At 35.0% G+C, this 24641-nt stretch overlaps 12 protein-coding genes across 12 annotated transcripts; 5 read left to right on the forward strand and 7 right to left on the reverse strand. All coding sequences in view use genetic code 12, as the record gives it.

Annotated features, from left to right (window-relative positions):
- On the reverse strand, positions 1–340 carry GAP1 (Gap1p; the record flags this gene model as incomplete). Its single annotated transcript, XM_049405812.1, has 1 exon — positions 1–340. A coding segment is annotated over one exon (340 nt), but the record flags the coding sequence as incomplete, so codon positions are not given.
- A 523-nt stretch (positions 341–863) lies between these two features.
- Positions 864–1625, reverse strand: J8A68_002098 (uncharacterized protein; the record flags this gene model as incomplete). Its single annotated transcript, XM_049405813.1, has 1 exon — positions 864–1625. One exon carries the CDS (start codon positions 1623–1625, stop codon positions 864–866), a length of 762 nt encoding a protein of 253 aa, XP_049264589.1.
- A 225-nt stretch (positions 1626–1850) lies between these two features.
- J8A68_002099 (U4/U6-U5 snRNP complex subunit) lies at positions 1851–2210 on the forward strand (the record flags this gene model as incomplete). The annotated part of the gene is made up of 2 exons (XM_049405814.1): positions 1851–1878; positions 1942–2210. The coding sequence occupies 2 exons, from the start codon at positions 1851–1853 to the stop codon at positions 2208–2210; spliced, it is 297 nt and encodes a 98-aa protein (XP_049264590.1).
- Positions 2211–2293: 83 nt separating this feature from the next.
- Positions 2294–3106, reverse strand: J8A68_002100 (methylthioribulose 1-phosphate dehydratase; the record flags this gene model as incomplete). Its single annotated transcript, XM_049405815.1, has 1 exon — positions 2294–3106. One exon carries the CDS (start codon positions 3104–3106, stop codon positions 2294–2296), a length of 813 nt encoding a protein of 270 aa, XP_049264591.1.
- Positions 3107–3558: 452 nt separating this feature from the next.
- J8A68_002101 (uncharacterized protein) lies at positions 3559–4161 on the forward strand (the record flags this gene model as incomplete). The annotated part of the gene is made up of 1 exon (XM_049405816.1): positions 3559–4161. One exon carries the CDS (start codon positions 3559–3561, stop codon positions 4159–4161), a length of 603 nt encoding a protein of 200 aa, XP_049264592.1.
- Positions 4162–4274: 113 nt separating this feature from the next.
- Positions 4275–8831, reverse strand: HSL1 (protein kinase; the record flags this gene model as incomplete). Its single annotated transcript, XM_049405817.1, has 1 exon — positions 4275–8831. One exon carries the CDS (start codon positions 8829–8831, stop codon positions 4275–4277), a length of 4557 nt encoding a protein of 1518 aa, XP_049264593.1.
- Positions 8832–10675: 1844 nt separating this feature from the next.
- On the forward strand, positions 10676–11131 carry YNK1 (nucleoside diphosphate kinase; the record flags this gene model as incomplete). Its single annotated transcript, XM_049405818.1, has 1 exon — positions 10676–11131. The coding sequence occupies one exon, from the start codon at positions 10676–10678 to the stop codon at positions 11129–11131; it is 456 nt and encodes a 151-aa protein (XP_049264594.1).
- Positions 11132–11645: 514 nt separating this feature from the next.
- On the forward strand, positions 11646–13931 carry J8A68_002104 (SAGA complex subunit; the record flags this gene model as incomplete). Its single annotated transcript, XM_049405819.1, has 1 exon — positions 11646–13931. The coding sequence occupies one exon, from the start codon at positions 11646–11648 to the stop codon at positions 13929–13931; it is 2286 nt and encodes a 761-aa protein (XP_049264595.1).
- Positions 13932–14071: 140 nt separating this feature from the next.
- On the reverse strand, positions 14072–16156 carry GYP8 (Gyp8p; the record flags this gene model as incomplete). Its single annotated transcript, XM_049405820.1, has 1 exon — positions 14072–16156. One exon carries the CDS (start codon positions 16154–16156, stop codon positions 14072–14074), a length of 2085 nt encoding a protein of 694 aa, XP_049264596.1.
- Positions 16157–17282: 1126 nt separating this feature from the next.
- J8A68_002106 (uncharacterized protein) lies at positions 17283–18470 on the forward strand (the record flags this gene model as incomplete). Its single annotated transcript, XM_049405822.1, has 1 exon — positions 17283–18470. One exon carries the CDS (start codon positions 17283–17285, stop codon positions 18468–18470), a length of 1188 nt encoding a protein of 395 aa, XP_049264597.1.
- A 298-nt stretch (positions 18471–18768) lies between these two features.
- GRE3 (trifunctional aldehyde reductase/xylose reductase/glucose 1-dehydrogenase (NADP(+))) lies at positions 18769–19725 on the reverse strand (the record flags this gene model as incomplete). Its single annotated transcript, XM_049405823.1, has 1 exon — positions 18769–19725. The coding sequence occupies one exon, from the start codon at positions 19723–19725 to the stop codon at positions 18769–18771; it is 957 nt and encodes a 318-aa protein (XP_049264598.1).
- Positions 19726–22057: 2332 nt separating this feature from the next.
- On the reverse strand, positions 22058–23491 carry MIG1 (transcription factor; the record flags this gene model as incomplete). The annotated part of the gene is made up of 1 exon (XM_049405824.1): positions 22058–23491. One exon carries the CDS (start codon positions 23489–23491, stop codon positions 22058–22060), a length of 1434 nt encoding a protein of 477 aa, XP_049264599.1.
- Between the last annotated feature and the right edge of the window lie 1150 nt (positions 23492–24641).

Raw genomic sequence — 24641 nt, forward strand, 5'->3', positions numbered from 1 at the left:
CAATCATAATACCAGCCGGTCCACCAGTTGCCAAAGCCCCACCAGTACCCACAAACAACCCCGTTCCAATGGAAGACCCAATGGAGATCATTTGTAAGTGTCTGGTTTTCAATTTTCTACTTAAATTGGAGTTGGCAGAATTGAGATTTATCCTTTCAAGATCGGTTAATTCTGTTCCATCTTTATGATATCTCTGACTTGTTAATGTTTCTGTTGGGATTGCTGGTTTGAATGAATCTTTAACAGAAGTCCAGAATCCTGTCTTTTCTGTTGTCAGTGTAGATTCGAATTGTTTGATATCAGCCAATGACGACTTGGAACTACCTTTAGTCGAACTCATCCTTAATAAAATGATGTGTAGGGGATAAAAGAGAAGAAGAATTGATTAGAATCTACAAAATATAAAATAGGATATCCTTATCTATTTAAACAAAATAGTCATGACATGATAAAAATTGCAATGTGTAAAGCGTGATGAACTGAAAAATTTTAGACAAGAAATATTAACTGATTTATATGAATTGGAGTGGCTATTGGGAAAATTGATGAGTCATTTCACAGAAAGTGCCTTCATTGAAGCTAATTTACGTAATCGATGCAACCCAAATATTTTCCAAATGGAAACTAAACGCTCCCAAACGGCACTGAAACAACTCATCTGAATTTTTTGTCATCTGACCATGACCAAACACATTCGGAAATCTGCCTCGCTTGACCTTTCTTTTTAGGAAAATTTCTTTTTTTTTTGGCATTATTTTTTTTTGCACCCTAGCAAAGCTTTTATTTTCTGTGAGGCAATGATCCGTCGTATGAGTGTTCCAAACCGTTGACAGAATTTTCCACACCGACGGATCCATTGTCAATTATAAAAGCCGTCTTTTCTTTTGTGAATTTGTTCCATTTATGGAAGTGTTCAGCCGCCGGATTCCGGAATTATTAGCTGTTTGTAGCAGTCGATACGAATTTTCAAGACTCACAATTCTTGGTAGTGCTAATTTCAAGAATTCCTTTATCTCTTGTAAGTCTTTAGTTTGAGATTCTGATTGCGATAAAAGTTTGGAGTAAGCTTGTTCTTGTTTGTATAATTTCTGATTGATTTGAAGATCTTTCTTTTGAGTGTGTTCAACTAATGTACGAATAATCTGCACCACGGAATTCAATTGAAATTCGATATGATGAGCAGATTCATGGATCTCATTAGTCTTACTTGAAACAGAAGAAGACTCTTGTGGTGGGATGCTGATCTTCTCTAGGGTATTTTTAATATCTTTCAATTCTTGGTTTATTAATGTAACTGAAGTTTCATCAGTTGATCGAGCTAACTTTATGGTTTCTAAATCCTTTTGAATTTCATTTACTTTCTGAATAGCAACAGTTAGATCGTTTGTTGGGAAATTCTTAACTAGCTTTAATCCATCGCATATGGTTTCTTTTAAAGTTATAGATTCCAATTCCAATCTCGCAGCATTCAGTAATAATTTGGAATACATTGTCGAATCATTTGGTTGTCTAGTGCTCCTTCTTTCCTTTTCATTATCTTGACCAAGGGATAGGAATGACTCATAGTCACTAGAGTAATCAGTCTCTTGTGTATGTAAATTACTTCTTCTAACATTACTCTTCATTGTTTGCAACTATATTTGTACAGCTTGAAATGAGAGTATAACATACCTTCCAATAACATCCTCTGGTGAACTTGAGGTTTTTTTGCAACCAATTTCAGGTGATCCTGTCGCGACAAACCATCCTATCGAAAAAATCACTACGATGATGAGTTTTATTAATTACTTGATTGCATAAACAAAACTCTTCCCTCTCCTATCAATCAATTGCTTCGCAAACAAATTCAAATGTCAGATCTAAAGACATTCTTAGAAAGTATGTAAAAACTTCATTCTCAATTCGTTAGATCATTTGTTTACTAACTATTTCTAGAAAAAGTACAAGTCATTACATCTGACGCCAGATTCTTTGAAGGAACATTACAAGGATATGATAAATCAACCAATATAATATTAGGCAATTGTATAGAGAGAATACTATATAGTGAAGAAGAGAATGAAGATAATCAAGTGATCCCATTGGGTGTTTATATTATGAGAGGTGGAGAAATTGTATGCATTGGAGAAGTTGATGAAGATAAATACAAGCTGATAGATTGGATGATGATAAAAGCAGAACCTTTAAAAGGAACTAAGAATCCACTATAAATGACACGACATTAGAATCGTCTACAGGAGTTTTATAAAATATTTAATATAAATTTACATGTTTCTAGTTTTAATCAAAAGAGTTATTCTTCCTTAACAAGTGGTATACCAGCAAGTTTCATTTTAACAGCTAATTCCAATAAATAATCAATTGCTTCGTTATAAACCTTTGCTTTCCAAACAGTTTCACCCCAGACATATATTCCATGTCTTCTAACTAAGACAGCAGAAGCACCTGGATAATTACGAATAGCTTCTTGCAAAGAGTCAGTCAAATCTTCTTCATGAGGAGTGTTTTCAATAATTGGAATAACCAACTTATCATAATATTCCATACTCCCTACCTTTTCAACTTTACCTGTTGTTTCATTAAATTCTAATTTTGGAAGAGCTTTGATTTGTTCAATATGACTAATGGAAAATTCCTTCTGATTTTCAAACAAAAGAGTAACCATTACTGCATGTTGGGAATGAGTATGAATACAAGCGCCAGCATCTCTCATGGCATAACAACTCATAAACAAAGGAGTACAAGCACTTGGTTTATATTTATAAGATTTAGTTAATTCCTTTGGAATATCATTTGGAGTACGTAAAATCTTTTCATCTGGTAATTCAACTAAAAACATTTCCCAAGGTTGAATCCTTTCTTTTTGAACTCCGGATGGAGCAATATATACTAAATTTGGATTCTTTCCTTCGATATCTCTAATAGAAATACCTCCTCCTGTACCTGTGACCCAGTTGTTATCATAGAACAATCTACATAATTCACAGATTAAATTTGCTGGATGGTTTGGGTCTTCGAATTCCTTTTGTAATTCTGGAGTTAAAACTGATAATTTCCCATTTTGGGATTCTTCTTCTGCATGCTTGCAACTACAAGGAGCTGACATTCTGTGTATATCTTTCTATAAATAGGGACTTCTAGCTGTTAAGAGAGTAAAAGATAACGGATTTTCAAAAAATTTTCAGAATTTTTTTTGATACTTGGATAATTATATGGTTCACGTGAATTAACTGATGCCACACTAATAAGGCGACATATATCTCGAGTCATTGTCTTCAAGAGATCCACATCTTCGACATCCTCGACCACTACTTTAGGAATACATGTAACTTATTCCAAAGTGACGGATGAAATGGACTTTGCGACACATTGGTGATTTTACGACAAACTCATTTTTCAACGACACAAACCAATCCGCCACCTTTTCCGTATCGAGGTAACATTCAACAAAAGAAATTCGATAAGATTGAACCCACTTCCAGAAATTCCATAAAAATCATTAGGATTTCCATTACATTACATAAAAGCATATATAACAATACAAATAACCATACAACCATGGCAGGATTAGAACAGTCATTATTCCAATTAAAATTCACAGCAAAGCAATTAAATAGACAAGCATCAAAAGCAGCTAAAGAAGAATTACAAGAAAAGGCAAAAATCAAAAAAGCATTAACTCAAGGTAATAATGACATTGCCCAATTATATGCCCAGAACGCTATACGTAAATCCAACGAAAGAGTGAATCTTTTGAGGTTGGCTTCAAGAATAGATGCAGTTGCTTCTAGAGTCCAAACTGCGGTTACCATGCGATCAGTCACTGGTAATATGACCCAAGTCATTAGAGGTATGGATAGAGCATTACAAACAATGAATTTAGAGAAGATTTCGTTAGTTATGGATAAATTTGAAACTCAATTTGAAGATTTGGATGCATCGACTAATTATTATGAAACTACTACTAATAATGTAAATGCATTAACTACCCCACAAGAGCAAGTTGATGAATTGTTGAATCAAGTTGCCGATGAAGCAGGTATTGAAATGAAACAAGGATTGAATGAAACTAAAGTGGAAATAACTACTCCAGTACCAAATACTGTTTCAGAAGAGAAAGAAGATAGATTAGCAGAAAGATTAAGAGCATTAAGGAATTAATTGTAGTAGATAGAGTATTCAATTCATTAGTATGTAACAATGTATTACTTAAGTTTTAATGTACAAAATGCTATAATAATAATAATCATCTAAATAGTAGTCTTAAAAGCTTATCATCTATTGTATATTTGTGACGATCTTTTTCTATTCATAGCCTCTTCATTTCTTATAATATATCTAACCACATTCACAAAATTGTGGAATCCCTTATCATTCCCCTTATTTCTAATAACATGCAAGGAAGAACTATTAATCAAATCAATAATCTCTAAGGAGAACTTCAACTTTCTACCAGCAGAAAACTTCGATGGAATCACTCCGGAAATTATCCCAAACTCTTCATCAATAACCACTTTTGAAATAGAACCTTCAATCTTTTTCAATTCCAATTGAGTTCTAATCACTCGGATCAATTCATCTGAAGTTAAAGAAGAATCAATAATTTCAATATCTCTAGATGCATATTTCGTTCCAGGAACAGACAATTCATCTTTCTTTGAGGATGAACCTGTTAATGACTTGAAAAATTTCATAAACCAACTACTCTTCTTTTCTTCAGTTGTGGTGGATACTGGTTTGGACCCAGCAGAAATTCTCGAGAATCGATCGTGCCATTTATCTGAAGATTGTTGTGGTGCAGATGGTGGTTTGGGTGCAGAACGTTTAGGATTCAATGCAAATCGTTTCATCACAGGTGCCACTGATGGTTCTTCTTCATTTGTGATTGGTGAAGTAAATGGTGGTTGCTCTATGTATTCTTTCTTTTCATTGATGGAAACTACCTTTCTTCTTCTGGTGGTTGCTCTTGAAGGCGATTCTTCTTCATCTTCTTTATCTTCCTCTTCTTGTTCAAGCACAAATTGTGATTGGCGGTCAATAGCAGGCGATGGTAATGGAGAATCGGTATGCTGAGCTGGCTTTAATTCAATAACCTGGTTTATGATAGTTTCTGGTACTGTTGTTTCATTTGTAAATTCACCCTTTGTTAATTCAACCCGAGGAGAACGATGAATAACACTAAAGACACCAGTTGAAGTTCTGCATCTAGCCAATTCACGAGTGGTATCACCAACATTTTCTTCATCATCGGCCATAGCAGTTTCTTCAGCAAGTGAATAATCCACATCTTGTATATTTCCTTCAGCAATGAATGTACTTCTATGCTCTTCTTCCTCTTCTTGACCTTCTTCTTCAAAGCTGTGAGAACCACTTGCAAGAGTAGCTTGATCATCCTCCTGTTGTCTCAAAGGCAATGATTCCTTAGAATTTACCACACTTGGCTTTTCAGTGTTCATTTTCCCAATCTCAGCCGTTCTCGAACTCACAAGATCATAATTGGATAATTCAACTTCTAACAAATCTCCTTGTTTACTTTCACGACGTTGTGAAGAAGCAGTCCTTGCTGAGAATTCTGTTCCAATTGAACTGACATCAGTTTCTTCATCATCATCGTCATCCTCAACTTCAGCTTCAAATTGATCTTCTTTACCAGCTTCTACATTCACATCATCCCCTTGAGACTTTTGCTTGGCGTGCTCTCTGACTTTAATACCCAATCCTAACATGGTGGAAGATTTCTTTATACTTCCATTCCTGTAAAGTGACCTTCTAACAACCGTTCCACCTCCAGTAAGTGTATTCTGCAAGATAGTAATATCACCTTCTTCATTCGTCACAGTATCATTAGATATCAACCCACCAATTGAAAATCTCGAAAATCTTGGATTTGGTATAAGATCTTGATGTTCAGTTTCATCTCTTGGTATTTGGACCGAATCTAATTTGGATACAATCCTAGTTTCATCAATATCGTTAAGCATGGATTTGAAATGAGATTGTGTAGATGTACGATTCAATGTATTGGCGGTTCCAGAATGTCTTAAGATTGAACTACTATGTCTCTTATCTTCAATTTCATTAAATTTATCAAGAGTGATATTTTCCTTATCCATATCGGCATCATCATCAACTTGATCTTGTTCATTTGTTGAAGTTTTCAAATATAATGCTAAATTCTTGGAACTTGAAGTTTTGAAACCATTAGAAAATTTCTTGGGTGAAGGTGCAACATCAATACCCAACTTTTGTAATGTTCTGGTAGTATTTTCATTCACATTATGAACCCTGGCGAAATTACGAGAACCATCAGGATTAGCCAAAGTACGTGCTCTTAATAATGAATTAGCTCTTGGATCTAACAGGTGAGTAGTGATAGGTGGTGCAGGTGCAGTGGCTGAACGACGATTACCAGAAAACAAATTAGCAAAATCATTAGAACTTTGATGGTTTTGTAATCTGCTCATTGCTGCTTTTTGTTTATCTGATAATTCTTGTTGTTCTTGAGTCAATTTCAATTCAGTAAGTCTCCGTTCTTCTTCTTGTAATCTCAACTTTTCTTCACGTAATAATCTTGCGTCTTCTTCAGCTTTCATCCTACGTTCTCTAGCTTCATTCATTTCATGCACTCTCTCAGCCAATTCTCGTTCTTTTCTGGCTAATGAACCTTCATTCTTTCTCTTGATTGTGGTTTTTCTTGCAGGAGTTTTGACTTCTTGTGATTTACTATGTTCACCAAATGCTTCGTCACAGATTAATTCAAAATTCAATAAAGATTTATTGCCAAATGTACCAGTTAATCTCCGTTTATTGGACTCACGTTGCTCTTTACGATGATGATCGGAAAACGCTGCTGTCTCATCATCAACAACAACAAGTTTATCCATACCCAATCCCGTAGATTTTTTCTTTAATACAGGTGGATCTTGAATTGGAACTGGAGATTTGGTGTTTTGTTGCTGTTTCACCGGAGAAGTGGTGGTAATCTCATCCCCAAAATCACCCAAAGATAATCCGGTAGATTTTCTTGTCAATATAGCTGTAGTCAGTTGGGTTTTCACATTTTTCGAAGGTGAAGTTTCAAAATCACCCAAGGTCAATCCAGTTGATCTGCGTTTTAAAACAGGTGGAGGTTGATTTGGAATTTTCGTTGAATTGCTTGGTGTATGTGCACTTTCACTTGATCCTGGAGGAGTATGCCCACTTATATTTGATTTCAAAGAACGAGAAGAAGTGTTACGACTCTTGCTACTGATGACTTGGTTATTATGAATGACTTTCTTCTTATTGAGTGGAGTTGATACAGCGTAAGCTTTTGATGAGTTGGCTTTGTTGGTTATATTGGCAAGAACAGCTTTTGAAGTTGCTTGTTTTAATAATGATTTGTTGGAATAGATGGAGGAAGATTTGGTTAATATTTTCCTGGTTGTGGTGTATGAAGTTTCTCCAGTTTCATCATCTACTATGGTTGTTTTCACAATTGAAGTGGACCTAGGTAATGATTGTCTTGACGAAGAGCCAATATCATTCATGTCACTACTCAATGAACTTGAGGCGGATATATGGTCATTTCTATATTTCATCAATAAATAATAGAACATCTTCTCGGGACATTTCTTGGGTGATAATAATCGGGCCATTATAGTTTGTTCATCACAATTATGGAATAAAACTGAAAGATTCTTGAGGATTTCTTTATCTATTTTATCAATTGATCCAATTGGTCTAATAGTGGCATTCTTCAAATCCAATGTCATTGTTGATGCATAAGAGACATTTGGTTCAGGATACTTTGTTAATAAAGGATGAGCTAAAATATCATCAATTGATATACGATCTTTGGGGTTTACTTTCAACATTTTATTAATTAAATCTTTAGCATCCCAACTTAAATCATGAGGCATGACAAATTTACCACTTTGAACCTTTAATAATAATTTCCTAATATTTTCATCATCAAATGGTAAATGACCAGTTAATAAGGCAAATAAGATAATACCACAAGACCAAATATCTGAAGGAGCACCATGATAATTTCTACCAGCCACAATTTCTGGAGATGCATAATGAGGAGATCCACAAGAAGTTTCTAATAATTTCTCTTTAACTTCTAAAGCGGCCATTCCAAAATCGGCAATCTTAATATTCTTGTTGAAATCTAATAATAAATTTTCTGGTTTTAAATCACGATGACAAATATTGAATTGATGTAAATAATTGATCCCATTAATGATTTGTTTGAAATAGTTAATTGCTTCAAATTCTTGTAATTTACCTCTTTTAATCAAATAATCAAACAATTCACCACCTTCAACATATTCTAAAATGAGATATAAATCATTCTTATTTTCCCAAACATCATATAATCCCATAATATTTGGATGTGAAATTAATTTCATAATGATAATTTCACGTTCAATTCCATAAGGTAAACTATTATCAGGATTATCTTGTCTTTTATATTTAGGATTTTCTAATTTTTTGAAATTTGCTTTTGGAACAATTTTAACGGCGGCAAGTTTACCAGTTTTTATATTTTTGGCTAATCTTACTCTACCAGTTGAACCTCTACCTAAAGTTCTCCCTAGTTTCCATGGACCTATTTTATTTTGTGATTTTCTCTTTTTATTTGAATTATTGGTATTTGTTGATATTTGTGATAATCGCTTGGTTGCAATTGTAACTGATTGAACAACTTTATCAACATTGTTATGAGTGGTAGTATTTATACTAGTATCATGAATTGGACCTATTTCTGAAATCATAGTTGGTTCTGAGTATGCTATACTTTCATCAAAGAATTGATGTGAAGTATGTTGAGTTAGCGTCGTCATGTTTCTATTTGTGAATGTTGTAAATTAAAAAAAAAAATCAAAACAACAATTTTTGTATGAAAACTTGGCAGCCAAAAAAAATATATTGTATGGAATTAAAGTATCGGTAGGTTTACCAGTAACGACAAGGTAAGTTAAAATCAATTCAATTCAATCTGGTCAATTTAATGAAAGCGAATTTGAAGACAAGTCTATAAAATGTATTAATGCCTTCAATGGATGTATATATAACAAGGAAAAAGGAGTGTGTGTTGTTGAGAATGTTGTCTGTCTGTTGTAAAATTAAGTCAGAGTTCTTATTTTGGTTTTGAATAATCTTTCTGAACTCTAATTCGTTAATTAATTCAATGGTAGTGTCGATGACTAAGTAGTTGAAAGGATTGGTAAACAGCAAAATGGCTATAGTTTGTAATGGAGATGATTGTTGCTATAGTTATGAATGGGTGTAAGAAGAAAGAAAAGTAAAAGTAAAGAGAAGGAATTTGAACAAAATCTTAAAATTGTATATTTTTGTCTGTCTGTCTGTTTTTTTTGCTGATTTTGTACTTTTTGACGCGTGAATTTTATTTATTTTAGTTTGCAAATTTTTTTCTGTGTCTGAACGATTTGTAAACAAAAAAAAAAGCGTAACTTACGGTAACAACAATAAAGGGATTTTCCAGAATACTTGGTAGTTACAGGTTACACCAATAAAAATTGTAAATAAATTTCCCAATGTAACCTGTACAATATTTTTACGCGTTTATTTTTACATGTTTTGATTTAGGCATCAAATTGTTTATTGAAGTGTTGATGATTTCAGTGTACTATTGTTCATTGAATGTCTAAATCAACTTTCAATTGTTCAAGGGTGTTACAGGGGTATATTTTGTGTAGACTCAATTTCATTGCATATTGTGACATATTTCGTAATAGCAACCAACAAAGAAATGAATACTGCCCTTCTTTCAATTAAGTTTCATTATCCTCTTCAAACCAAAAGCTAGCTTAAACTGCGTGGCACGCTTAATGCAATTTTTGCAATTGGTTAGCTATAAACCTGCAATTGAGGTTATTCATTGCATGTTGAAGATCAATCAACCCGAGATAAATAAGCAGATTAAACACCCAAAACTTAGATTTCTATTGCCCAACCATATGTTTCGTGTATCACAGTATTCTCAATATGCTAAGTTACAAGAGTTGTTCTAGAATCCTGAAAAGGTGGTGATTATACTGTAAAAATCAATAACGCGAAATTTCTTATACATTTATATGCATATGCTTTTGACCTTTGCATCAATAATTCAAGAGACTCCCAAATAACCGTCGATTGAAACAGCCGAGGAAGATCCATAGTACATTTCCAAATACAATGTTTCAAGAAGACTGGTACATACAATAAACCAAGGCAAGTTTTAGCGTCGTGTTGCAACCATTGTCATTTGGTCGTGTACTTTTGACTGAAATTTTCTCATGCAATTGGTACCGCACACATTTTTCAACCGTACTCTTCGTAAATGTACTTTTACTCACTAGGAACAGACTAATTGGGACTAGTGGCAAGTTTAATAGTATGGAATAACCTATTTGTCACTATTACCACACTTGACGTTTATTCTGTGTGTTTTGTGTATGCTTAACACAAAATTAATTAATTAGAGCCCATGCCTGTATTTATCTATCCCACCAATAATTGGTCGCAATATTTTGACACATCCACACACACTTTCATTCATTCACTCCCGGCCCACCAAAAGGCTTTCAAGGAGAAAAAAAAATTTTCAGTTGAATTGAAAAATTTCAATCTCTTCCCTTCTTTCTTTCTTTCTCTTCTTCACCAAATAACTCCAATTATATTCAAAATGTCTGACGAAAGAACTTTTATTGCTATCAAGCCAGATGGTGTCCAAAGAGGTTTAATCTCTTCTATCTTAGGTAGATTCGAAAACAGAGGTTACAAATTAGTTGCTATCAAATTAGTTCAACCAACTGAAGGTTTATTAAGAGAACATTACTCTGACTTACAATCCAAGCCATTCTTCCCATCTTTATTATCCTACATGTTATCTGGTCCAGTCTTAGCTACTGTCTGGGAAGGTAAGGATGTTGTCAAGCAAGGTAGAGCTATCTTGGGTGCTACTAACCCATTACAATCTCTTCCAGGTACCATCAGAGGTGACTTTGCTGTTGACATGGGTAGAAACGTTTGTCACGGTTCTGACTCTGTTGAATCTGCTAACAAGGAAATTGCTTTATGGTTCAAGAAGGAAGAATTAGTTGAATACAAGCCAGCTTTATTCGGTTGGATTTATGAATAAATGTTTTAGTTAATTAAAAGGACTTTTTCTATTTTTTATAACTTAAATATTTCAAATAAATTCTTGTAAATTCATATCAATTGGATTGTTACTTGTAGGATGGGTTGTGTGGTTTATATTCCATTTGAAATATATCTGTCATAGCTTCTCAATTGCAGAGGAAGGAACATCATCTTCACTTCAATAGTGCATTTATGAGAGTGAAAAAAAAAAATCTAGCAATGGGCCAGAGATGTACAGTGGATAACTGAAAAAAAATTAGAGTAGGTATAAGCTTATCTCATAACTTCCAGCACGTTCTGATGATCTGAATCTCCCAACTTCTTTAATTTACCTGTTTCTCTCTCTTTCTTTATGTCAATATTAACAGTAAATCTATCCATCATAATTCGGTGCGCATTACCCAACTTGGAACCGAAGAAAAAAATAATAAAATCAACATCATATTCAAATACCTCGAGAACTCATATTATCAGAATCATCAATTATAGAAACTAAGTGAATCTACTTCAAGATGGCCTCAATTGAACAAGATGATATCTTTAATGTCCAAGACGACGAAGATATGGAAGAAGAAGAAGAGGAGGAAGAAGAAGAGGAAGAACAACAACAGCATGAAGAAGAGGAACATTATTCCATGGACATTGATGAAGAAGGATCACAGGCTCCAGATACTGCTGATCTAGATGAAGATGAAGATATGAGAGAGGAAGGAGATGAGGATGAGGACGAAGACGAAGAAGATGAAGAAGAGGATGAAGATGAAGAAGGTGAAGAGGGAGAAGAAGTTGAAGAGGGAGAAGAGGGAGAAGAAGGCGAGGAAGAGGAGGACGAGGAAGAAGAGGATGAAGAAGAAGAGGAGGAGGAGGACGAAGATGAAGAGGAGGGTGTGGATCAAGTACAAGAAGTAGAGGTTGGGGAGGAACTCCGACAAGAAGAAGGTGGCGAGGAAGGTCATATTTCGAAAGATGAAGACAACTTTGTTGATGCTAAAGAGACTCTCGATAAAGAAGAACTCCCCTCTACAATAATAGATGACAATAAAGATAAAGATATAGGCATGTTGTTAGAAGAAGATGAAGTTAAAGAAACAACAGAAGAACTTCCCCAGCCACCATTGCTGGAGACTATAGATGAAATGAAACCCGAGAAAATACCCAGTCCCATACCAATAGATCAAGATGAAGAAATGAAAGATGTCGAAACACCCACAAAAGAGAATATAACACCGGCAACCCCACCACAACAGCAACATCCACCTGAAACGAAATCACCACGAGAGAAACCAACAGAAGAAGAAGAGGATGATTCCCATCTTACTTTCAGAGAACGAGTAATCCACCGAGCCAGAAAAGCCACTGAATTCGATATAATTCCACAAGTAGCAATCCCATACACAGCCCAATGTCACTCACTTGCATTCACCGAAGGTCCCAAATGGATCCTCACTGGTGGAGAGGATGGATTTATTCGAAAATATGATTTCATAGCTTCCATCCAAGGAAAAGCACCCTTAACTATGGCACAAAGACATAACCTCACCTCCGATACGTTAGTTAATGGAGGTGTACTTTGTTCATATTGGGAAAACGAACAACCAGTAACGAAATCGCAACTTATGAAATCTAATCCGAAATTAAAAGAAAGTGATTTTTCAACCGGGTCGGTAAGTTATGAACCAAAAGTAAATCCAGTATATGCATTAGATGTAGAACGGAATGGATATTGGTGTATTTCCGGGTTATTGTCAGGTGGTATTGCATTATATACCATGAGATATAATGAAGGTGTGATTCATCATTATTTTAATCATGGGACTAAGATGAACAAAAATCGGGGACATCATGATGCAGTATCAGTATTGAAATTAAATCAGGAACAAAATAAATTCTTGTCCGGGTCTTGGGATAAGACAATTCGACAATGGGATTTGAATACCGGGCAGACTACTGTTCAGTTTGCTGGTAGTTCTGGGCAGATTTCAAATATCGCATATCGTCCACAAGGTACTTCTGATGTGACGATAAGTTTCCAAGACGACGACATTGATGGTGTGGCTACTACCACGGGAGACAAAAAAGACGAAGATGATGATATCGAATCATTATTTGGAGATGATGACGAAGAAGAAGATGCACCAAGAAAACAAGCAGAAACCCAAGATAAGAAACCACAACAACCAAATCTAACCTCTGGAGTTTCTAGCAAAACCTACAAAAGTGATCATATATTCATGTCATCGAGTATTGATGGAACAATAAATATATGGGATATAAGAACCCCCAATCCTGTTTTGAGATTGGGTATATCCGAAGGAATCCCACCTTATTGTATGTCCCTGACCTGGTCTAACAATGGTGATTTCATCTATGCTGGGAGAAGAAATGGGACAGTTGAAGAAATCTCAATTAAAATGCCCCATAAGAGGTCTGTTTCTGGTCATTATCATGATTCGATGATACCTAACGTATCGAAACTTCTTCAATTCCCTAAGATTTCTGGACCGGTGAGTGCGATTTCAACCATGCCAAATAGTGATTTCTTATTATGTGGATCGAATGATAATATAAGATTGTATAATTTGAGATTATATGATGATTTATCAAATATGGAGATTAATTCAAAGAAACAGGCGACTCCATTCTTGATTATTCCTGGACATCAAGGTGGTATTTTGAGTCAGTTATATGTTGATGAAACTGGTAGGTTTATGGTAAGTGCTAGTGGTAATAGAGGTTGGGGTCATGGGTCATTTACGGACTCTGTATTAGTATACGAAATTGATTTCGAAGGTTTATAAAAAGTGTCTGCAAAAAGTACATAAATAAATTATTTGTAAATTACTTAATAAATAAACTAACAACGTAAACGAAAAATCGAACCAAACCTAAATATCTCTTTAAATTTTATTAAAATAATATCAAATTAAAACCAAAAACGTTAACCATGAAAACCATAAACCGTATTTCTTAAATTCCCTAATCCTACTTGTCCAATACCCATTCCTGAATTGACAAACGTTGAATCTTTGACCAAACTATATACATCATTAACTGAATCTTCGACGCGATCAATCAAATTCCCTCCCAAAATACCCAATTCTTGAGTTATAAACGCTACTGAATCACTGCTGGTTATATATTCAGCTATTCTCTTCAACGGGCCGAATATATTCATAGTGATAAATTTAGATAATATACTAGGATAATGTGAATTATGCTTAATCAATAGGAAGTGAATCACAAACCCAATAAATCCAACTGTTATACTTATCTTATAAATATTCTTAGTCAAAGACCATTCACGATGATGTTTCTTTTTCTCTTCATCAACTTCTTCTGCGAACAATTTCTTAAAGAAGATGGATGAGGCGACTTTATGTAATGTTGACGTCGCCGTGTGTAATGTTGCTGATGATGATGATAACAGAGGGGAAGATTCAGTAAAGATTGAATTTGATAATTCTTCTTGTTGATCTAATATCTTTCTTTGGAAAGCTGCATCGTCAATAATTTGTCTCGTTATTTCTTGTTCTTGTTTATGTATTAATTCTGACAATTCTGTTGGACCAGCCTTGAAAGATTCGAATATAGTTCCAATTATTAATCCCTGATACTTTGTCAATGTATCATTCTTATCGGCATATAAATTTGAAGTGGTTAGCAAAACCGAATTCTTGTTATATTCTTCAAACCATACAGCCCAAGTATTTGAAGAATTTGTCAATCTATTGATGGGGAAGTCATTCAAAAGCGTCTTGGTACGATTCAAAATCTCAAGCAATTTTGAATCACTCAACTCCTCAAATAACCGATTTGGAGATATGGCAGTGTGAACTAAATCGGGATCCACATCTTCATAATTTGTATCGTCGTCAATTTGTAAACTGGTGAATATCTTTTCCTTAAATACAAGAAGTGCCGATGCATAAATGTACATGTTTGGTAAAACTGAATTATAACTGATAGTGAAATCCCATATAGCTAATATTTGTGGTAGGCTAGTTAAATCATGAGAATAAAATGTTAAAATTGATGAAAGACCCTGAAAGAATTTATAATCATAATGTAATCCATCCGATTGTATATATGAGTTGGATGTTTGTTTTATTAACTCAAATAATTGAAGATCGACATTTTCTAATATCAAGGGAATAAGCTTTAGATGATTGACAGATAAATTTATATCACTAGTCATATAATCACGTAAGTGGAAAATAGCCAATTTCTCTAGTATCTTAAACGCTAAATCTTCATTAATGTTGTAATCAGTAGCTTCATTGTCATTCTTGTCCTCCATTTCATCTTCTTCAGGGGTATAGCAAACAAGTAATACTATACTTGCAATATCATGAAACCCCTGATAATAATTTAAGCTTGGATACCTTCGTAATAACTTAATTATTAAATTTGACAATTTCTTCTTTAAGTTACTGACATCAGCTGGGCTGAATATTGTAGTATACGAGTCACTAGCATGATGTTGTAAAGATTGGATGTGATTTAATATAGTAAACGATCTTTGAATATCCAATTTCACTTGATCTTCATCTTTATGTTGAGGCAAATCGACACAATTCAAATCATCCAAAAACAGGGCTGGATCCAGAAATCCTCCAAGTTTATGGCCACCATTAAATAAACCTTCTAATGATGCTTGAGAAGATTCTAATGAATTAAGTTTTGTACTGGAGCTTGTCCTAGAGGGAGAATTAATTCCTAAAAGTATGGGCCATATTTTTGATCTTAATTCATTGTTAATTAATCCATCTGTACATCTCAGTAATTCACTTAAGAATTCTAAAGATCTTTCAGAATTCTCATTTTCATTTTTTTTAAGAGCATCTTCTAATGCCTTTATCTTTAAGGGTTTGATTTGTTCATTAAGTGGGGCTTCTTCACTATTGTAGAGGGATTTGCCTAATGTACCAACATCCATGTTGACCCAATCAGGATGCAGCAGCAGCAGCAGCAGCAGATACGATAGCGGACTGGCATGTGTGGTGTTTGAAATAACCGTAGACATAATATTGTGGGGTGGGAATAGTAGGATCCTCTAAAACCGATCAATTATTATTATCTACCTTGTAAACGATAACTCCGGGAATAGCAATTTGGTTGTTTGTTTTTTTGGGAATATTAAAATTAAAAGTTTGAAGTGATGAGCAGTATTGTCTTGAACCAAGGAACTTGCAAAATGTCAATAGCAGTCAACCAATGTGTGTTTGTCTAATTGTTATGTTTTTTCTTTGATAATGTAACAGTTACAATCTTCTGATACAAATGTTACTTTGTAAATTTATAAGCTAAGAAACATACAAATAATAATGAAACTTAAAAAACTATCAACTGTTTTCTTTGTTCTTTCTGTTTCTACTGCTGCCCCCCCAAATTTCAAAACCTTCCAGAAGAAGAAAAAAAGGGGTGGCGATAATAAGTTTTGAACATTGTACACGACTAATAAAGTTTTTTGCAACCCACATTATAGTTAACTCTGGGCAACCACTAGGGTAGTAGTTGGTTTTGGAATATAGATGGATATAAATAGCGTAGTAAATCCTGATCTGTGATAGCAGACTCTCGTATTGTGTAAGAAGATAGATAACAAGTTGTCGAATCACGTTTTAATCACAATTTTGTTGACTTGCCACTTCATTCCCTACGCAGTCAGTCATATGGTCTCTTCTTATACATGCGTGTTTGAAAAGAATATACCGCTTGAGCAAAATATATCTATCTCAGGTGGAAAAAGAAGACCCCGACGTCCGTTATCTGTGATTTTAGTGTCATATTTGAACCAAAACAATCTCGAATTTATCCTACCTGGTTCTATTTGTCAAAAAAGTTGCCAGTCTTCACTTGCGGGAGTCCCTGATGCTTCTATCATACTTCGGATGATTGATTGCGAAATGTTGGGTCGGTTTCCTCCTGTTAGGAGGAGGAAGTCCTGTAAATTGAGATAGGATTGTTCCACTAAAATTAGATCTTGAAACATTCCCCCAATAGTGACGAATTGGGAAAAAATTCCCGCCTATCGCGGGGCACAAAATAAGTTTGGACCCCTCCCCCGAATTAACTATAAAAGTATGGGTCGATCCCCGTCGAAACTTTTTCAATCCCTTATTTCAATAAACCAAAAACACATAAAAATCATGTCAGTAAAATCAGCAGTACCTACTTCCGACCTCCAAATTGAGATCAAATGGTCAGACGGTCAAGTATCCAAGTTCCATAATATTTGGCTTCGTGATTATTGTCGTTGTGAAAATTGTTTCTTCAATGCTACCAAACAGAAACTTGCAAGTGCCGCTACAATTGACCCTGAAATTAAACCAGCTAAGATTGAAGTTGGGAATAATGAAATTGAAATCGTATGGGATCAAGAAAGTCATGTTTCAAAATATGAATTTGATTGGTTGAGACTTCATTCTTATCAACCGCGTTTAGTCCCAGTTAAGGCCAAGCTCAAGGGTGCTGACGAATTGTTACAAAGAGAACTCTGGCAAGTTAAGGATATGAAGGATAACTTGCCAGTTGTCGATTATAATGCCGTCATGGCTTCAACCGACGACAATGAAGAAGCAATCAAGGATTGGTCTTTAAAGATTTGGAAACATGGGTTTTGTCTCGTTGACAATGTGCCAGTCACACCAGAAGACACTGAAAAATTATGCGAGAAATTAAATTATATCAGACCAACCCATTATGGAGGTTTTTGGGATTTTACTTCCGATTTAGCAAAAGCGGATACCGCCTATACTAATTTCGACATCAGTTCTCATACTGATGGAACCTATTGGTCAAACACCCCCGGTTTACAATTATTCCATCTCTTGTATCATGATGGGACCGGAGGTACAACTTCGTTGGTAGATGCTTTCAAATGTGCCCAAATTCTCAAGGAGAGACATCCTGAAAGTTATGAAATCTTCTGTCGGATCCGTGTACCTGCCCATTCTGCCGGTGAAGAAAAGGTATGTATTCAACCAGATGTGCCACAACCAATATTTAAATTCGATATCAATGGAGATTTATTACAAGTCCGTTGGAACCAAAGTGATAGATCTACTATGGATTCATGGGACGATCCAAATGATGTTCCTAAATTTTTCAAAGCCATTAGAGATTGGGTTAGTATTATCAGTGATCCTGAAAATGAATTATGGCATCAAATGAAGCCGGGCCAATGTTTGATTTTTGATAATTGGAGAGTATTCCATTCTAGAAGTGAGTTCACGGGGAAGAGAAGATTATGTGGGGCATATTTGGAACGTGATGATTTTGTTTCTAGAACGAAGTTGTTGACATTGGGTAGGCAAGCTGTGTTGGATTCTATTTAGATCTTGCCACGTCAATATTTTTAAATAGTGTATGTAGGTTATAAATACATGTGTATATGCCAATTGAAAGTGTAAGAACTTGACTCTGTATCATAAACTGAACGCTTGGTGATGGTCTGTTAACTAATATGACTTGAAGCAAGAGTCCAACACATGGCTTGACATGTATTGGTTGATATCAAAAAGTAAGAAATATGATCATCTACAGGATAATGTTATTTTAATTTGAAATTCTCTTTGTTTTTACAAAAAACTCTATAAACTATTAATATAAAATCAATCTTCGAGAGTATCAAACTTAAACGAAGATTGGAATGTTGTCCCAATCCCATGGGTCGTTGAATCTCAAGTTAATGTCTAAGGTAGAGATGGCTTCGAAATCAGCTTCGGTTAAGTCGAAGTCAGTAACAGCTAAGTTTTGAGCTAATCTACCTGGGTTGTTAGACTTTGGAATAACAGCAATGTTTCTTTGGGTGGCCCATCTTAATAAGACTTGAGCTGGGGTTCTGTTTAATCTGGTAGCAATAGACTTGATGGTGTCATGTTCGAACAAAGTTGGAGTGTTTAAAGCTCTGTTTTGTTGTAATTCTAAGAAAGATTGAGGACCGAAAGAAGAGTAAGCGGTGATGGCAATACCTTGCTTTTGGACGAATTCAATTAACTTTGGTTGTTGTAAGTATGGGTGGTGTTCAACTTGTAAAACAGCTGGCTTGATGGTAGCACCTCTTAATAAATCGTAGATTAAACCACCGGTGAAGTTAGAAATACCAATAGACTTGATCTTACCGGCTTCAACTAATTTTTCTAAAGCCTTCCAAGTGTCTAATAATGGAACGTTTTCGTAGTGGAAGTTGTCACCGTCACCACAGTAGAAACCTGGTGGGTATTTTTCTTCTAATGGAACGAATTTGAAAGCAATTGGGAAATGGATTAAGAATAAATCAACATAGTCTAATTGTAAATCAGCTAAGGTTCTGTTTAAAGCGGTTTCAACGTTCTTTGGGTCGTGGTAGTTGTTCCATAACTTAGAGGTGATGAATAATTCTTCTCTCTTGACTAAGCCTTCATCTAAAGCTCTCTTTAAACCGTCACCGACTTCCTTTTCATTACCGTAATCTTCAGCACCGTCGAATAATCTGTAACCAGCCTTGATAGCGTTGTAGATTTGGTCAGCAGCGGTAGCGTTGTCGACTTTCCAACAACCGAAACCAACTAAAGGCATTAAGTGACCTGAGGATAATTTAACAGTAGCCATTTTTCTTGTATTAATATATAATGTTTGATAATGATAAGAAGAAAAAAGAAAGATATAAAAATTGTTCAATTGAAAAGGAGAAATAGACCCGTATTTATAGTTTTTTTCTAATAAACCTCAAAGAGTGTTTCAATTGAAGTAATCAAGAGGAGAAGGATAAAAAAATGGGTGGGTGTTTGATTGGAACTTCTTTTTCATCCAAATTATTTTTTATGCTTGAGGGAGGTTGTTGCGTTGCGGGTTATTTAAAAGAAAACAATGAAAATTTTTATCAAGTAAGGCCCATCCGATAAAACACAAAGATTAATAAAAATACCCACACTTTGTTTCCGCTTAATAGTCGAACCGTTGAGGGAAAAGTTGTTGTTTAGACTGTAACGTAGTAGAATCTTAATTGAGATAACCTTAGAGAAGAAGTTGCAATTGACCTATAACTGATGAGTTTAAGGAGAGAGGGTTGCCTTGCGTGATACTTTTTATGTCTTGTCTTTTTTATTAGCGATGCATGGAATAATAATAATCTGAGATTAAGGAGAGATCTTACCCATACAGTCCACGAAAAATCATATGGGAAGGGAGAATGGCTCTATGCAAGATCCCCCATATATTTTTCAATGGGGCGCCACGATTTCTTTTTTTGATGTTAACGATTACTGTGTGGGCCCTTAAATAATAATCAATAAATTAATTAAGCGTGAGGGGAGGAATTAAATGTCCGTGAATACGTGACTTTAACTGTTTCCCCTTACTAATCCTTAGGAACATTGATTGACCAGCTAACAGTTTTCCCCCTTGAAAAAATACTTGGTAGGTAAACCCTCCAAATGTCTGGCAAAATCGCTTTGGAAGGTTATTCAGATTCCACAAACCTTCAACCTTCTGTTCCATTACCATTGCTATTGCTGCCCTGTGTATACAGCTTTTGTGAAAGGACACCGTAGCTTTCTATTAGAAAAAACTATCTAAGAAAAGAAGCTTAAAGAAGATGACGAATTTCTCCGCTTCAACCTTCTACCATTTTGTTACACAAAACCGGAATCAATTTTTCGCCTTAACAAATTTTTCACTTGCTTTAAATTTATAGAGAATTCAATATTATTCGTTAGTCTAATTTTTGTGTTAGCTTATATCTGGGGTTCTATTCTATTATTACAATGGATACTGCGGGAAGCTTGTTCTTGGTAAAAGTTCTTCATTAATTTCTCCAGAGAAGGTACAATTTCTGGTAATTAACGGTGGAGCGGATTAATTGTACAAAGCTGGCAAGTAAGTAAGTTTGGGGATGTAAACGTTTTGTGAACCATTACACTACTAGTAAAACCATGACAATGTATATACTCCTATGTCTAATGTAAGCCTTGTAGTAAGTTATGTCAATACTATAGCTACCTGTCAAAAAGATATTCACTTGCAGAACTGGAAACAAACAGTTTGCTTGTTGGTACATATCTTTCCGTTCTTCGGCGAAATTATATGATTCGGAAGACTACTCGGAACAAATTTGTTATTGTTTAAGCTTCCATACTATATTCATATGTGTTGATTCCCACATTCTACACTAGAGGTCTAATAGCCTATACTCATCCCCCAGTAATTTGTAATATTCTTCCTAGCGGGGGTGGGGGAAATCATGGAAAAATTATTAATTTTAGTGATTTGAAAGGAAAAAAAAATATTCTAATTTCTCCAGACTTTGCGGAAAAATGTTTCAGAAGGTCCAACCTGCTGCTTTGCACTTAGATGTACAGTACACAAAACATCATTCCACAACCTTCTTTATGTCTGGAAGAAATTAATCAATAAGACTAAAAGATTGATAGATATTGTTGTCGGCGGATTTTATTGATTGTTTCAAAGTCAGTTACACGTTGAGAACCAGGACACTTGCGTGGGTTTTTCCGGTATCTTGAAATAACTCCTATTTCTAGACTTTGAAATTTGCTCATCTATACACATGTGCCAGGAACAAGTGGAAGTGGAAATGCACCATCTCACCTTATGCACTAATGTTTGATTTGCTGCAATAAAAAATCATTCATGAAAAAGAAATTAAAATACTGCGAAAAAAAAAAGCAAGAAAATGTAACGTTGTATCGAAATTGAATAATTTTTCCGACGTTGTGGGCCCTCCATCTCCTCCCCCACGTCGAAGTTTCAAAATTTCAAAAAAAGAAATCCCGGAAAATTGTTTCGAATTAGAAACATTTACTACAATTAACAAAGTGGTTTAAAGGTCTTACTCTAATAATTAAATCTATTACTCTTACAAAAAATCCCATAAAACTAACTAAAGAAAGACAAACTATATAAACCCAATATACCTGTACATAAACTAACCCAATAAATTTCTTAAACTCATAGCAGTTCTCTTCTCTTCTGGACTCCTAGCCATTCCAGCGGTTGGAGCTGGGAAATCCTTCAATGAAGTAAAACTCAACACCGATCTAATTGGAGGCAATACCGTACCTGTATTAGCAATACTATCATTCAATTTCTGAGTAACAGAATCAATCAAATTTGGAGAAGATCCTCCAACAGTTGCTGGTCTCAACTGTGGTGATTGTGAGGGAGTTTGGAGTGGTGTTTCATTTGGGGAAGAAATCATGAATTTCTTGGATAATGTAGATTGCATAGAAGAAGCAATAGGTGGAATAGTAGGGGAATTTGGTCTAGATTTCTTGGATTGGGGTTCACGATAAAATTCCAAATTTAATGAAGTGGATGATTGTTGTTGTGCAATCAAGACTTTCGATTGGGAATTTGAAACTTTCAATGGAGTCATGCGGTGTAATGAAGCAAGATTGGTTGAAGAAGATGTGGTTCGTATTTTTCCACTTAATGAACTTAAAGAACTTGAGCTAGCGTTAAAGATCCTTGTCTTTTGGAAATATTCATTCAAGTTTGTTAAAGAAGCCGCTGGTGGTGGATGGTTCATATATGACACACTAGTATCAGGAGATGTAGCAACACTGTGAGAAGTTGAATTTGATTGGCTAAATATTCCTGGATGAGAAGCAACGCTAGTGGCAGAGTCTGATTTCATAATGTATGGTCTTGAACCAGTTGGTGGGGAGTGATTGTTTAATGGAGGTAAACGTAACGCGTCTGAGGAAATTGTTCTTGACATAACAACTTGTGTAGGTTGAAATTGGCCTTGTTGCATGAATGCTGGGGTTTGTTGTTGTTGTTGTTGGGGCAAGTTGTTGGTTGGTGAGTTTGGCAATGAAAACATGGCTGATCCTTGTTGTTTATAATGACTTGGAATTGGAATAGATTGTGGTGGAGGTACTGATTGTGGTCTGATTATTTGGGGTTGTTGTTGTGGTGGAGCCATTTGTTGAGGTTGAGCGGCAACTGGTTGCATGTATCCATTTGGTTGTGCTACAAAGTAGACTGGATATGGTTGGTGATATATTCTATTTCCATTAGGGTCATAACTATAAGCAATAGCAGGACCATTACTACCCGGTTGACCCATCATCATACTAGTAGCAGCGACGGCGGCATTGACATTTTCATCAGACTTGTTCTTTCTCTTTCTTGATGAAGGATTATTATGGATTCTTAAATGTCTGGTTAATTCATCTGATCGACTGAATCTTTTGATACATCCTGGAAAGGTACAAGCATGAGGTTTCTCACCAGTATGGGTACGGATATGTCTTGTTTGATGTTCTAATCTATGGAATGCCTTTTCACAATAAGTACATTTATAAGGTCTATCTTCCTTGTTCTTCTTTTCCTTCTGCTGAGGTATTGTTGACATTGTTATAAAAGTTAAATAGTTATGAAATCAAATTATGGAGAAGAAGGGGGAAGATAAACCGGAAGGAATAAAAAATTTGGTGGGGGGGATGGTGGTAGTTTTATATCTTTACAGGAAAAACAGGAAAAATTTTATTTTCTTGAGCGAATAAAATATTTTTTAGAAGTCTCCAAAAAAAAGAAGAAGGTTAAATAATAATTTGTGCATATGCAGATAAGTGTGGACACAAAAGAATCCCCCCCGTGCTTATAAACAGGAAAAGTTAAATTAATTTCTTTTTTTCGTATTGTTTCAACCTTCCAGTTCAGGATATTTTTTAGTTGTGTAGCTAATCCCACAGTTTAGTTTTTCCGAAAAATGAGTAAAAAAAAATGCAACCATCATGCCACAGTTGCTCACTTTTTATAAATATTGTAGCCAACAGTACTGTGTAACATTTTCGTTTAAATGGGAATAAATATAGAATTTAAAGTTTCAATAAGTTGTTCCAGGAGCCGTTCCCTCTTGTCTATATCTTGACGATCTATTGTAAGCGTCCCCCCATGATAAACATGCCATAGGTGGGGGAAAGGGGGGTGGGTCAGTTTGTCAAATATTTACAATGGCACGGGGGAAATACATGAAGCCACGTTAAAAATAAAGAAATTTGTCGAATCTCAAGTTTACGCTTTCAATTTAAGAAAAAAAGAATAGTCTACATCAGCTAATAGTGTATATACTTTTGTGCCCCTATTCGATACACAGACTTATAAAAGTGGGCGTTACATTTATTAGGATGTGTGTGTTGATATGATCTGATGTTTTTTTGAATATGTATGCTTGTGATAGTTTTAAAGTTTTTTGGGCTGTGGTGGAACATCCTGCACATAAGATGAAAAAAGTTTTTCCGATGAGAATGGTACAAAATTATAATTATCAGTTTTGTGTCAATGAGAAAACCGTTTATGGGGGTTATTTCGGAAAGCAAGAGGTGTTTGGGTTTTGTGTAACTTATTACAAAAAAACAGGGTTATATTTCACCGAGCTTCCCTTGTGTGGAGGAAAAGGAGGAGAGAACAATAATAATAATAATTTCTTGACCGTTATCGCAAAAATTAAATTAAATTAAATTGAATAATTAATATTTTCTTAAGAAAATTTCGAAGATCGG

Source organism: Hemisphaericaspora subhashii (assembly GCF_019202705.1).
Source record: "Hemisphaericaspora subhashii strain CBS 10753 chromosome Unknown scaffold97, whole genome shotgun sequence".
Taxonomy (NCBI): domain Eukaryota; kingdom Fungi; phylum Ascomycota; class Pichiomycetes; order Serinales; family Debaryomycetaceae; genus Hemisphaericaspora; species Hemisphaericaspora subhashii.